Source organism: Ischnura elegans, chromosome 7 (assembly GCF_921293095.1).
Source record: "Ischnura elegans chromosome 7, ioIscEleg1.1, whole genome shotgun sequence".
Classification (NCBI taxonomy): domain Eukaryota; kingdom Metazoa; phylum Arthropoda; class Insecta; order Odonata; family Coenagrionidae; genus Ischnura; species Ischnura elegans.
Window position 1 is genome coordinate 13,935,810 of NC_060252.1, and position 14,484 is coordinate 13,950,293.

At 39.0% G+C, this 14,484-nt stretch overlaps 1 protein-coding gene across 1 annotated transcript in view; it reads right to left on the reverse strand.

The window, feature by feature from the left end:
- The window catches only part of LOC124162475 (transcription factor SOX-6), a 720,216-nt gene that overhangs the window by 198,813 nt on the left and 506,919 nt on the right, over window positions 1-14,484 (reverse strand). The window contains 1 exon segment of the mRNA XM_046539021.1: window positions 857-938. Within this exon segment, the coding sequence (XP_046394977.1) occupies window positions 857-918 (62 nt within the window). The 5' untranslated portion in view covers window positions 919-938.

Genomic DNA, 14,484 nt, shown 5'->3' on the forward strand with positions numbered 1-14,484 from the left:
AAGGATTACCTCGAGTGTAAAGGTCAGTTGGAATGCTGTCGGTCGTGACTAATTCTGGGAACTCCACAAATCATGAGGGCGGCGCGAATATTTAAGCGTCTCCGCGTGGCACCATTGACAAAATACATCAGGAGCGACATCCGTCTTTACGACGCGCCATCTTTAGCACCCATTAGGGTTGGCTCGCGGCCCGCGAAAAAGGTGTCCAAGCGGCGTGTAATGGCGGTCATTGTCAACGCTGTTAGAACGACCGAGCAATTCTGCTCCGCGGAAAAAAGAAAAGGCAAAGTTCGAGTTTCAAACTATAACGGGTAAGACTGGAAATAATTCACCGAGACACTCATATTTTGGGATGCATTAGCAGACAACAGGAAAACCGAAAAACGTGGTTGACTACGTGAGTGGGACGAAGGCATAACTATGTACCAGGAAATCCCTAGCTTCGTGACGATTAATTTAACTGCGCTCTTCTGACAAATGATCACATTTAATGAAATATTTTATCATACTATAGCTATTGTTAGCAAACATTCAGTGAAATAATTAAGTAAAATAAAAGTGCTTATTTGAGGTCATTAGGGATAAATGCCAAATATGACTTTATGTACAAACAAAAATAATCGCCTAGTTCCTTCATAAAATAAGTCATTGGGTAGCTTTCTAATTAGAATAGAATTAGAATTTCTATTGCAACGCATATAAGTTTTGAACAATTAAATTTAAGTGTGGTTATATTGGTGCCGGAAGCTCAAAACCCTTAAATTATCACTCCGCGGGAAAATAAAATTCTCTAGGGGCTATAATAAATTATGTTAAATACCACATTAAGCATACAAACAAACGTAATTGTACTTACGACACAAGCGGGAGATGAGAGCTCCTTCCCCGTGGCCTCAGGATGACGGAAGATATGCTCATCTATGTGTCGTGGAAATCACCTGGAAGTCCAAAAAGAGTACATGAGAACTCATAAACAAATGGGAAGATAATGGGGACCAATTATAAGAGCATAACAAAAAATCAAAACAAATCACTTTTTCGCGACGGATTAACCATGTACCTGCGGGTTCAAATCAAGGTAGGGTGCCATAAATGTATAAATGACAAAAGAATTAAATTTATAATTGAAGCTAAAAAATTTCAAAATTACCCTGCCATCAATAAATGTTTCAATAACACACCAAAATTTTGATACATTAAAATAGCTGTACAATACATTATATATATGTACAATATATATAGTTAATTTGGAATGGATTTTGGTAGAATATACAATTCATGAACAGGGCAGGAAGATGGTAGAAAGAAAGAAAAGAGGGAAGAAAAATGAATCCTTCGGAAAAAGGATTTTTGGTATGGCACAGAATATTTTCGAGAGGGCTGGAAACAGGATGTTCAGGTGCTTTTTCAAAATCAAGAGGGCGCCGGGGGTGGGTGTGTGTTAGGCTCCGCTCCGACAATATCGTATCCTCGGAGCAACGGGCCAAGAAGTGTATCGGCTTCCCCTTCCCCGGGATTTTCCGTGGATTCCCTTAATGCGATCGGCTGGGAGAATGTACCGAAGCGGGAGTGATGGAGAGGGAGGAAACCATTGGCGTCGGACGATGGGCCGTAAACTTGTGGGCGGGGAAGGAATGGATGGACGGATGGAGTTCTCTTGTGAGCACGGGAAGTGGCCGGAATGGATGTGTGGTCCCTCTTCAGGATTATGACGGATATGGAGACGCTGAAAACCAGGGGGTGGGGGAACGGCGGCGGCGGCAGGGTCGGTAGTAAGGGGTGGAGTGCTTAAGAGGATAGTGGAAGATATGGCAAATGGAAGTGGGTTTCAGGGAGGACTAGAGAGTATATTTATTTATTTTTTCATCAAATGCACATTATGGAGAAGTTAAAATTACAACTTTGTTATTCCACACATGTTCAATGCACAAATATTCAACGACCTAGGTTTAGAAGAAGACGTTCATCATCGGGCACGCTGTGCATAGAAAAAATTGAAAAGTTACACAATAGTAGAATAGATAAGCGTCGAAATCATAGACTTAAATGTAGTTTTAGTGTGAAATTTACTTTAGAGAGTAAATTTGAAACTATTAAGATTATTGTAAGTTAAATTTACCTAGTAAATTTTACTTTCAGCAATCGTGGTTCCACTAACTGAAGTCCGAAACGCTAAAGAGTACGAGGTATAATCCTGGGGTGAAGTATTCGGATACTCCCAATGAAATCCTTGCTTTGCGAGTTAATCCAGCAGGAGGAACTGGTGACCATGAATGCGCCTATCCAATGTAACTGAACTGATTAATTAGAATTATCTGATTATTAGAATCTTAGCGATTAGCATAAATTTATACCTTAGACACCTTCATTACTATGCGTAGCCTCGAAAATTCCACGGAGAACACAATATAGGACTCCAAGTGCATGGCGTGAATGATATGCATAAATTTCGAAAATTCTAAAACATGGTTGCTAATCCATCATCAATTGAGAACCTTGACTGGGGAAGTAAATCCAAAGAAACAGCAAGTTACGATGCTGTGGGATAAAAACATTACTCATATCTTAAAATAAATAATGGAATAAAAATTATATAACTAGTAATTTCCTGTCTTAAAAGTCAATTAGAATACGATATGTCATTTCAAAAAGGAGAAATTTCAAGTTGCCGGAGCATGGAATTACGTGCAGTAATTAATTGAGCACCTTAACCACTCGGAAATTCTGTGAACTTGGAAACCATTCAAATTGAAGGAAACCCACTGTACGAATTCCCTTTAGGGAAGGGCTTTGAGAATGGAAATACTAACGGAATCACGAAATAGATCACCTTAAAACCTTCACTGTGTGCCTGGGATAAAACTCATTATCTCGTTAGTACAAAGTATCTTCTCTCGCAACTCTTAATGACTAAATGGATCCATAACCTTCTCATACAACTATTACGTCGTCACAAAATTAGTAAACCATCGAATGAAATATTCGCAAAGGGTACACAGGCAACTGGAATTTGCTCCTTTGATTAAATGCCATCTATATGTGACTCGGATCCACGCTACAGTAAAAATTGGGCAAAAAATAATCTGGGTTGTTTTCTAAAAGAATTGGAGTGCAGGTTGTTTGATATCGTAGTACCAAGCAATATATAAACGGAGATCAAAAGTAACATTGAAGACATTGATTAACTCATGCTCACTTTATGGAAGAGTTTTCAACGGAACATTTCGGGGAGTGGGTGGCGAGGGTTCTCAGCGCCGTCAAGTGGTCATGAAGGCAAAGCGGAGGGGGAAGGAAGCTGGATTGAAAGGGCTGAAGAATGGTAAGACGTGAAGAGGCAAAAATGGCAAAAGCTTATGGCAACAAATGGGAAGACGTGAAGGAGACAAGTTTAAATCGTGAGTGGAAACTCAGTAGTTTAATTCTGGAGAAGTTTTCCGACTTCGTGACACGAGGATTGAACGGAAGAACTCCAAACTCTAGACGGCAGGAAGGAATTGGTCGATATCGCTGACTCGAAGTCACCCTGCATACTCCTAAAAAGTCTTTTTTAGGAAAGAATCTTAACCTGAGGGGAAAAATACGAGAGCAGATGAACGCAGCGTAAAAATCGGCATCCAGGTGCAACCCACAAAGAGGACTGAAAAGGGAAGCCTTTGTTGCAAGTTCCTGACCAATGTTCCCCAAAAAATTTTCAAGCAGAAATAAAAGTCTCACAATTTAAGCAGCTTATGCATATTATAATCGTTATAGGCAACACATACGCAACCAGTCATATAAGGATTTCAAAAAATATAACTGCTCGCCGAAAACGTATGATCTACTCTTAAGTTAATATGCTTAGAGTAATTATAACGGCCACTATTAAGTGAAAATTAAAAGAAGAGGTGTAAAAGGGTATAAAAATCAATTCAAAATGGTGAGGCAAAAATGCCATAATTTTTTTGCGCGATGAAGGGTTTGAAAATTACCCGCTCAGCTTAACGGATGTGCATGAAAATGCGAATTAAGAGGAGAAAGAATTTTGAGTGATCAATAATTTGACATGATTCCGGAGAATCAAGAAACTAAGTGGGCACTTAACAAGGGAGTAGCCAAGACCTTTGTCTCAGTGCAAATGAATTGAGATGCATCAGGCTTGATTCTCTCAGGTTCTCTTTGACGCGGGCAAAAAGCCAAGAGTAAATGAGGAGTCCACACCTTTGTGATCACAACATCAAGGTTATCCTCAAATGGAACAGAAATAGAGGCAGGCTCTTTGATATTTTGTATTGGCAAAGACAATACAATGCCAACGAATAAGGAGTTAATAAAGGTAACAAAAGATCAAAGTGGAAAAAAACTCAAAAAAGAGCTCACGAACAAGGATAACCAAATATTTTAAGATAAATTTATCAGCCAGGAAGAAAACTTTTTACCGGAGATTTAAGAAAAATAACATAGCCAGGCTCGTAGGTAGGAGGGAGGGGGACGTTTTGGCCTCATACCCCCCGAAATTCTTTCTTTCGTGGCGACTACCTTCGATAGGTCCGCTGTGGAGACTACCACTTGCAAAGGGGTGCCTCTGCCATTCCATTTTCCTGTGTAATCGCATTTCATACAGTCCGCAAAAATCATGCGATGAATTGAATTTATGCATAATGCAAACGGAATATATAGCGGATTTGATGAAATGATAAACATGTACTGATGGTGTTTACAAGCCAATCTAAACACGTTTTTGTAGATCTGTGAAATACATTTTCAGTGGGCAGTACAATATATTTGTTTATTATATGGTATGCTGTTCCTTAATATCTCCCCAGAAAAAGTCAACTTGAATGGTATGGTTTTCACATGCGTGCAAATGGTTAAAAAAAATATGTCAGTGTAGGCAACCCCCATATCATGAAAGCACCCCCCGAAGCAAATTTCTGGCTGCGTGCCTGACCATAGCATGATGCTTCCCTCACACACACCAAGTTTAAGCAAGTGAAATTTCTCTCTCTCGTAGGTAGCCACTGAGAATTCATTCATTATTTCAAAGCACTTTTCTGCGGAGAGGCTTTCTCTTCTTTTTTCAATGATTAAGATGAAAGGTCACGAGTCAAATCAAAGCCGGTGGGAGACACAAACAAAGGCCTAAGGGGTGAAAAACGAGGAAGATACATTCAGCCACAAATTTAGAATCGAGTGAGAGAGCGGAGAAGCTTAATATATAATTCCCATGATTCTCCTTTTGTGAGGACAAACAGAATGGCGACCTGGGTGGCATCCGAAGCAAAAGAAGCGACCACAGAACTTCCTCCAAATTCCGCCGCTGTGGCAAACAAATAAGAAGCGAAATTCCGAGCAAGAAGGATGGGATACACGGAAAATGGGAGGGGGTACAGGGCAAGGAATAAAGAAGGGCGGGTGACGTCACTACCTTGTTCCCAACACACCTCGAGCGTCTCAATGGTAACGCGTTATTGTGCCACGTGGCTTGCGTGCGATTATCGAAATGGTGCACTATAGCTATGAATTGAGTTACCATGAAAAAAAATTCATTTCAATACAGTCACCTTTCATAGGGGAATGAAGCTAAAAATATTTAATTTATACAATACAGGGTCATCATCATAAAATAGTACGCATTCAGTAATTCACGGGAAGATAGTAGGCATTGGGTTTCAGAGGTTTTTCAGAGGCTGCCCGATCCTCCTGAGTGTCTTGAGGAGGGCACTTCAAGTGCACCACTCCGACCGTCGGATGGGACGTTAAGTAGTAGTCCCTTGGGCGCCTTTCGATTGGAATAGGCTGATGTCGACGCCAGGTTTCTCTCTTGTCGATCCACTAAGGGCTCTCAAATTGAAATTAATTAAATATGAAAAAAAAACTGTTTGAGACGTCACATTAGAAAAATAAAATAGGATAATAAACTGGAAGTAATTCTATTTTAATGTTTGCATGTTCAAAACCACACCACTGTTAATGATAACCTGTACTGTATATAATTTTGATGAGTGCATGATATTTCCTCCCAGGCTCACTGATGTGTCAACAATAAGCGATCCATCCCACCGTGTTCTCAAGCTTGCTTCCTCGCTAAATTGCAAATATCGATGGCGAAGTTCTAACCATACGTATCTCAAAATTTGCCCGTTATGAGTTAACAGGGCTAATACTTTTACTAAAGAATAAAATACAAGCAAAAAAACAACTCTTTGTTTGCAAATGTATGCTTCTTTTTCAGTTTCGTGTGTTTTTGGTTTTTAATTTCAAATAAAATCATATACCATTAAAAAATAAATTTTTTTTCTGCTCTCCCGAAAAGTTTCTTTTTTTGAGATACGCGTTGCTAGAACTTATCCATCGATATAAAGGGGTAAAATAAATATGAATCCACCTGTGCGATTTTATCAGTTCTAGATTCATTACGGATAAAGAGCCGCGTTCCACCTTGAACTGTCGCGTAAAATGTAAATTTCCCACGTCACGGGGCACGTAAGATGTGTGCACGTTTTTTCCATGTCTGACACCCCATTTGGACCATGCTCATTTGGCTCACGCAATATATTCCACTGGCCAGGATGAACGAGGTGCAATACCCTAATAAAAAAATTCACACGCAATAATTTTAGGAAAATATTTTGTGGCTTAATTATTCTCAGTTGTTCATTATCCTGTTTCCATTCCTCAGGCTATTGGCGAATGCGAGCTTTCAGGGTACCCCTAATGATCCTTACTCCCCAGGAGTGTGGGGAAGAGCACTGGCGGGAAAGGTCACGTGATCACAAATAGACGTGCCATTAGAAATAATCCCAGTATGCCCCATTCTACGACGAAGCCTTCCGCGAGGTCCACAATATTTATGTCTTCACCACGCACTAAATCTCGGGGAAGACTCTCGAGGGCATTCTTCATCTGAGAGACGTCTAATTATTATGTTTCTTTTTTCTCCCCGACTTTATTCCGAAGGGGTTGGAGGCGCGGTTTCCTGATTCTCACAGCTATGCATACACACATGCGGTCCTGAAAGCGGTATTAATACATCTGTCAGCGGAAACTCAAGGGGTTTAAGTATAGCCTCCGTCTAAACCTCAGCTCACAAAACAGGGGTTCGACCTTTTCTCTTCCCGCTACTTCACAACAGCATTGCGGTCAACGCCACTATTTGCTCGGGGCGACGAACACAAGAACCGCCACTCACAAGCCTGCCCAGAACCGCAGGCGCAGGGGAGAAAGGGGGGGGGGGGGGCATGTGCCCTGGGCGGCAGATTTCAGAGTGCGGAAAATTTTGATAAGTTTATTAAAAAAAGTTATTTCATTTTACTAAATAAATTATTTTCCAATAATTATTACATTATACATTATTGAACAATAATATCAATAAATCTTCTTGATAGCAAACGCATGGTGTGTAATTTCAAATACCGATAGTCAAAAAATAGCTTGCTAAGATATTACATTTGAGGTATTATATTTGGGAAATGATCTTTGCCCCCCTGAAAAAAACTCGTAGTACCGGATCTGATCACAATATCACTTTTGCGTGTGCGCCCAATGGATCATTTCTTTAAACGATGGCGCTCTCTCCTGCCTGTTCTAATCACGCCATTTGGACTATGCTCAATTGGCTCATGCGATATATTACAGTGGTCGGGAAGAACGAGGTGCAATATCCTAATTTAAACATTCACACATGATAATTTCTAGAAGATTATTTCAAGGTGTAAATATTCTAGTTTGTTCCTGATATTAAATTAAATATGGTAATAAACGTAGAACACGATAAAGGATAAAAACGTATAAACGATCAGTTCAAAACGAATGAATTTGACTCTTACGAGCAGCTAATGATATGATGGTGGTAAGAATAGATATAAAGTTTCAAACTAAATTTTTGTCCGAAGAAAACTAACTTTTACAAAATGAATAAATTGTACATACATTATTCAATCCATATCTTATACTTCCTACAGTTTTTTTTATAGAATGTCATCAGTTACTCATGTCTGCAAATAAGTTTAGTCTAAGCCCAGGCCATTGATGTGAAGCCCATGAAGGTGCTTGAAGTTAATAGTTGTTTTCTTACATCAACGCTTGCCTCTAAAATTTTTACTTGCACATATTTTCAAATTTACCTATTTCTTCTTCCTAAACTTGAATATTCTTCCTAACCTTCAGATTACTCATTAAACACAAAATTGGCCGACTAAACTCCTGGAAACACAAAAAGGAAGAAACAATGTGATGATGAAAGGAGCAAAACCGATTTTAATTGTTTATAAGTGTCGCAAAACTTCCCTCCCCACCCTAGTACCCACTCCTGAATACCTACCAACAATTCCATTCTACTCCCATACGCGCTCCACCACCTTCCTCTCTACTTGCGCACCCTTTCGCTTCATTTCTCCCCTTCCGCCATTAATTCTCGAGCGACCGTCATGAGGGCTCCGTCTCCTCTCGTAAAACTTCCATGTCTTCATCCCAGCGAGACCGAGTTCATTATTCTCGGCCGTTTAATAGAGCAAATATGACAGCCGTAACCCTCCTTGGTCTTCCTTTCCCGGTAATTGCACTCTTTCCCACACCACCATACCACGGAATTAATTTCGTCGCACCTTTCAACGCAAGGGCAATTAAGCATCCACGCGAAATGACCCGAAATAATCCGGAGTCGATTTTTTTAAATATTATCCATGCAAATGTCTCCCAATAGCAAACCAATTACATGCCTCCAGATATTAAAGAAATGAGCTCGAATATTTAATTCCGCTTTTAGTCAAGAACAAGAATAAAAAAGTAAATATCCCTGAAATTTTTCTTTCTATTTTGGGATGATCATAAGATAATTGTAAGGTAAACATTACTTTCCATCTATTCGTGATATGCATGCAAGATTACTCCTTAAGAAAACATTTCACTCCTCCTTGAATTCATTGCTTTTGCTATCACCTAAGAAGTATCAAGGCATACAGAGTAGATTTGCTAATAAACAGGAACAAAATGCTTAAATATAAAATTACAATTTTTCTGAGGTAAAATTTACATACTAGGGGCATTATAGGTATTTTATGCCACAGACGTGTATTAAAAATGTAATATAAATAAGGTAAAGTAAGTTTTTAACTACGTAATACTCCAGCAACTTTTACGGAAAGTATGCAAGGACACGAGAGATTCATGAGAAAGTATTTTATGTCAAAACGTATAGCGTAAATTTTTACCCTTAGAACTGGTTAAAAACGGCAAGATGGTCACCAATATTCCAGCGTCATTCATACTATCAGGTCATTACTTAATATTTTCTCCTGCCCGATTTAAATAAAAAAAACGTTGAAAAACCAGACTTGTCTTGCAAGTTCGGTGCGTCCACTTAAGAGCTTGAGGTCGTGTTAATAGTGGTTCTGAGGTCGTGAACGGATAAATGTTGGGAAGGGAAGGGAGAAGGGGTTGGACGGTGGCGAAGACAGGGAAGCGAGTGGGAATGGAAGAAAAGGAATGCGTGCTCTGTGCGGTGCACGGGCGTGTGTGAGAGCGAGCGATTGTGTGCGTGTGAAGTAAAAGATGGAGAAATATGAAGGGACTAGAAATAGATATGAGTAACGGGGCCTCCTGCTTCGGGGGGAGGGGGGGGCGAGAGGGGGCGCAGTTGCCTCGCTGGAGGGATTCACGCTGGAGCGGCCCAAGTCCTGTGATTACAACAAAGAGAGCCAGAAAGTTCACCTACGCTCTATTCACCGCGAATATTAAAAACCAGTATTCTCCAATCGGACACTGGATGTGTTGCCACGTGAAATGGATTTACAGAGGTTGCCGCTTCAGTCGCTGGTGGCAGAGCGATCCGTAATTCACGGGGAAATAATCTATAATTATTAATGCTCAATTTCTATTCGTAATGACGCGATTTATCAAATTCATACCAATCCACCGCTATTCTTCACGATTTCAAATATTATGTGGTAAATTTTTGAATAAATTTTTCACTCATTTTATTTTTAAAAAGAGTGAAATCATTATTTATCAAAAATTTTCACTCATTGTAAATGGATATTATATTTATATTGTAAATGGATAGTTCTCCACTCATCGTGATACTGCGACAATTTTTAAAAATCGATTAAATTGAGCTCTAAGTGGCAACAAAAATCGACTTAAGCGGGATAGACTTATGCCTTCTGTATGTAGCCCTCTTGCTTTTTACTCTGGTTGGTAAATAGCCCGCTTACATTTTGTAGTTGAAACAGCAGCCAGAGCCAACCGTGGCTGAAACCGCTTAATACATAAAAAAGGCAATAAATTGAACTTAATGAGCACTTTCAGTGATATTAAATTTAATGGCGGTGTTCTTAGAAAAATCTTATCGCGGAACCTTGATGAATTGATGGGAAAATAAGCGTGTACTTCGGTTGATTTTGAGATAGAATGAAAGTTTTCGAGTGTCGGTAAAGTTTCAATTGTAAAATACAGTTTACTGTTTATTCATCTGATTGACAATCGAAATAAGTAAAACTTCACTCAAATTGACACTTGCACGCTAAAACATGCAGCGGTCTCTCAATTCTTGATAGGAGCCAGAAATTCGCACTTTATATGAGTATTTCTTACTCTATTACGAGTAATTTTCAAATATGTGATATTGAATTATTCTCCATTGAGAGTACATGCACTAAAAGTACCATGTAATTTTATTTTCATAATTTAGACTCACCACACACATCAAAGGATAAATAAAACAGCCATAATTTCTTTCAGACTAATTCAAAGCGACGGAGGGAACAGGCATACGCTTACAAAGTCTATCTGCTCCCAAATCACTGATAAAATTGGTTTAAGATTCACTTTTGGAGCTAAAATTACGAACTACATAACTTAGAATCCATACGTCTCGGATTCTGAATTTCCAATTGAAAGAAAATATAACTTATATCAGATTTATTTTAAAGATGGGTTGTTTTGAGGAATGGCTAAGGTTGCTTTATTTAATTTCTCGGCAATTGGAGAGGCAAGTTACCCTAACAAATAAGATTTAGAGACACATGTTTAAAATCAATCAGTAAATCTGCCATAAAAAATACCGCTGCACTCCACCGAAAAAATAATGCTGTCAATCCCAGTTTATTGAACTTTTGATTGAAATCCTTTTAATATCGGAGCAGAATCCAAATTCTATAAATCCAATTTTCATATTCCTATTCTTACCTCCGAACTGCCGTAACCAATGGCTCAGAATGCTGCATATCCACGTAATTTTAATCCCCAAAAGGATTCCTCCCCATTCATACGCACAGAGAATGGCGAAGGATGAATTATCACCCAAACCGTTTCCGGATTAACATTCCAATTCCCGATCGCAGCCTCCTTCCCCTCGCTCTCGCATCGCCTGTACATCCTCTCGTTCTGTTCCACTCCAAAGTATCGAATTGAAATCATTCCAGCGTCCCCAAAATCTCCAACCTCCCTCGCCGTCATTTATTTGCTTAGGCAGCATTACGGATTACCCAAATCGTTGCTATGCAACTTTTTATTTGTCTTGTTTGCGAATTCCCATCGTTCTGAATTGTATATTCCACTGCCGACGCATTTTCGCCCGAGTCCTCGGTCCCTAACGGCGAGCAAAGCGATGCGCTCATCCGAATAGGGCTTCTTTTGTTTTCCGTCGTTCAGCAGCATATACTCAGTCATCTCTCGCAATCTTTAAATTATCCATCAGACCCTCTGGTTTCATTTTTCCCTTTCTATCAACGCACTCTGAATCCCCATCTTTTGTTCGAATAAAAGCCAATCGTTGATTTTGGCTTTTCGTTATTCATTTATACAATGCATCGCAATCTTCAAGTAATTTTCAAATGAATTTTCATAGTGGATTTATTTAACCACACTGGAATTACACAAATCTAGTCTGAACTTTTATTTCGCCTCAAAATTACCCTGAAACACTTATGTGCGGGTACCCTTAGAAACAGAAGAATAATTTTCAAATGCAGAAATAATTAATAGATGAGGGCAAAGAACTGAGAGCAGCAAGGTGAGTCAGAATGAGAGAAAATCCTTCCTTTCATTGCATATATTACTATAATAGTAAAACAGAGATGAGGATGAATATTATAATGAATATATTAATGACTTGTGATTGGATTGATGAAAATTATTCTTCTGTTTCTAATAGACAATAACAATAACAAAGGCTTATAATGTCAAGAAAATAAAACTTTAGGCAGAAATATTTGCAGTACAGCTATTCAAATACACCATTCATTGTAATTAATAAATAATGAAGATTTATCAAAAATATGAACGGACCAAAACTGATACAATTTCATTTAGAGAATTATTGCCGAAACACTTTGTATTGAATTTAACTATTTAGCTCAGAAATTTATTTTTTCCACATCTAATATGAGTGGGTTGGAAGCTAAGGGGTACTGATTTCTAAGGGGGCTGATTTCTCTTTATGGAAAAGAAACGACATCAATTAGATGTTAAGTAGTGCATTTGATTTTCCACTTGACATCTGTACAGAAAAGAGACTCACTAGTTTCCCTTGGCAACCAGGTTTTTGTGTATTCTAACAATTAACTTTACCTAACTCTGTTAAAAAAAAACCTTGTACCTCTTGGCCTCCAACCCACTCATATATATTATTTTTAAAATATATTTATTATTAAGTGTCATTTAAACCTCTTACAGGCTATAACCCGCGCTCAAAAATCGAGACCCATGAACTGCTATGTGAGGTGACCGCGTCAGCGCATCGATTCCAGGAAATGCGTCTCAAAGGAACAGAACCTCCTTGATCCTGACGACCGAAAATAATGAATGACCCCAGGTCTCGAACATGGAACCTTGGACAGAGATGAGGATGCTTCAGAAGACACCACCGGCTCAAGGAGGAGAAATGCATACATTGTACTCGCGATGCCATAGTGCGTTCTCTTTCGTCTGGCCAGACGAATGCACTCATGAAGACTTCATTTGTTGACTGGTGGAGACACGCGCGTCCGTCTGGGTGGGAAAGGACTGCGAAGGAAAACGACAGGAAAGTGCAACGCATAGAAAGGATTCCTTTGGGAAGACCTCGGATACAAATCAAAGGGGTTATCGCGACTGTATTGGTAAACCTTATCTCTGAGTGATATTTGGGAGCTATTTTCATTCAAAGGTAGCATTCATGGCAAGAATATGTTTGCAGCTTCTTTCCTCTACCTAGAATAACCTTTTCATATTTATTTTCCTGCACGTTGTATACTTATAAAACTCAAATTATTAACATCCATATTAAGGAAAGTCTTCGAAATAATGGGTATTTTCTGAGCAATATTCCGCTTATGAGATTGATGCCGTTATATTTCTTCTTCTTTTGGGGCGATTTACATATGTATTTGGCTGGAGCCCTGTCTTATCAGTAAAATTTTCGCGTTCCCAAGAGCTGTCTTGAATACGTTCTCCATAATTTGAGTTCACTTTTGTGTTTTTTATTGCAACAAAATTATGAAAACTGGATTTTATCACTTCACAACTCCAGATCTCAACTCAAGTTCATAAAAAGTCTCTCACATTTCATTAGTTTTCACGCTCCATTTCCAATTCTCATGAGTTAAGCGCGGAGTAAGAATTCAGCACTCTGCGCTATTTCTTGAATCTGTCGCAATATTGTCCTTATATCTAGAAGGCGGACCGTAATGGGCGATTGAAGCTCCAAAAATGCATTTAAAAAATCATAGCAAGCTGCCCTTTGCTTCATCTTTCTGCAGTCGTTAACTATTAACCATTATACTTGCAACGTGAAAAGGATGAAACCAAAATTATTCTCAATGATTGGCACAAAATAATTAGACTAATACATTTCAGAGTTGAAAGATGCTACATACATATTAAGAAAACGAGAAATTTCAATGGAAAAGAGATGGCTCCCTCAATGATGGCTGCTAGAAATCTACATTTTCATTAGACTCGTACCGATGAAGTTTCTCTTTACGTCTATGATTTGATTACGAGTTGTTGGAAAGAGATATTTCGTAACCATAATTAATTCTCTTGAATTAAAATAATTTTTCAGAAAGGGTTCGCAAGAAGATTGCACTGATCAACGAGAGATATCTACAACTGTAATTTGAACCTGATTAAAATCGGAATTTATTCAGAGGGACTTTCTCGTCGACAACCTGGAAGAGCGCTCCATTCAATGGCTCTTAGTGTGAGATGCATCCCTGTATGATGCACCCAAAGTGCGCTCCTGTACATGACGCTGTAAGGAGCACTGGAGAGGGAGGAGGGGGGTGGGGAGGGCCAGGAGGGTTTTTTTTAAAGAAATTGGAGTCGGGGTCCGAATCTCAGAGAAATATAAACAAGAATACTTTTCGGCTTCAACGCATGCAATCAATGCAATAGCAAAATATAGATCTCTTGATCCCTGATGGGTATGATTGGCTGATTTCAACAAAAGCGTGAGTTAACTTCGATTGGGAATTTAATTTATGCTGAATTTAATGCTCACTTATGAGAAGTATCAGATTTTTAATA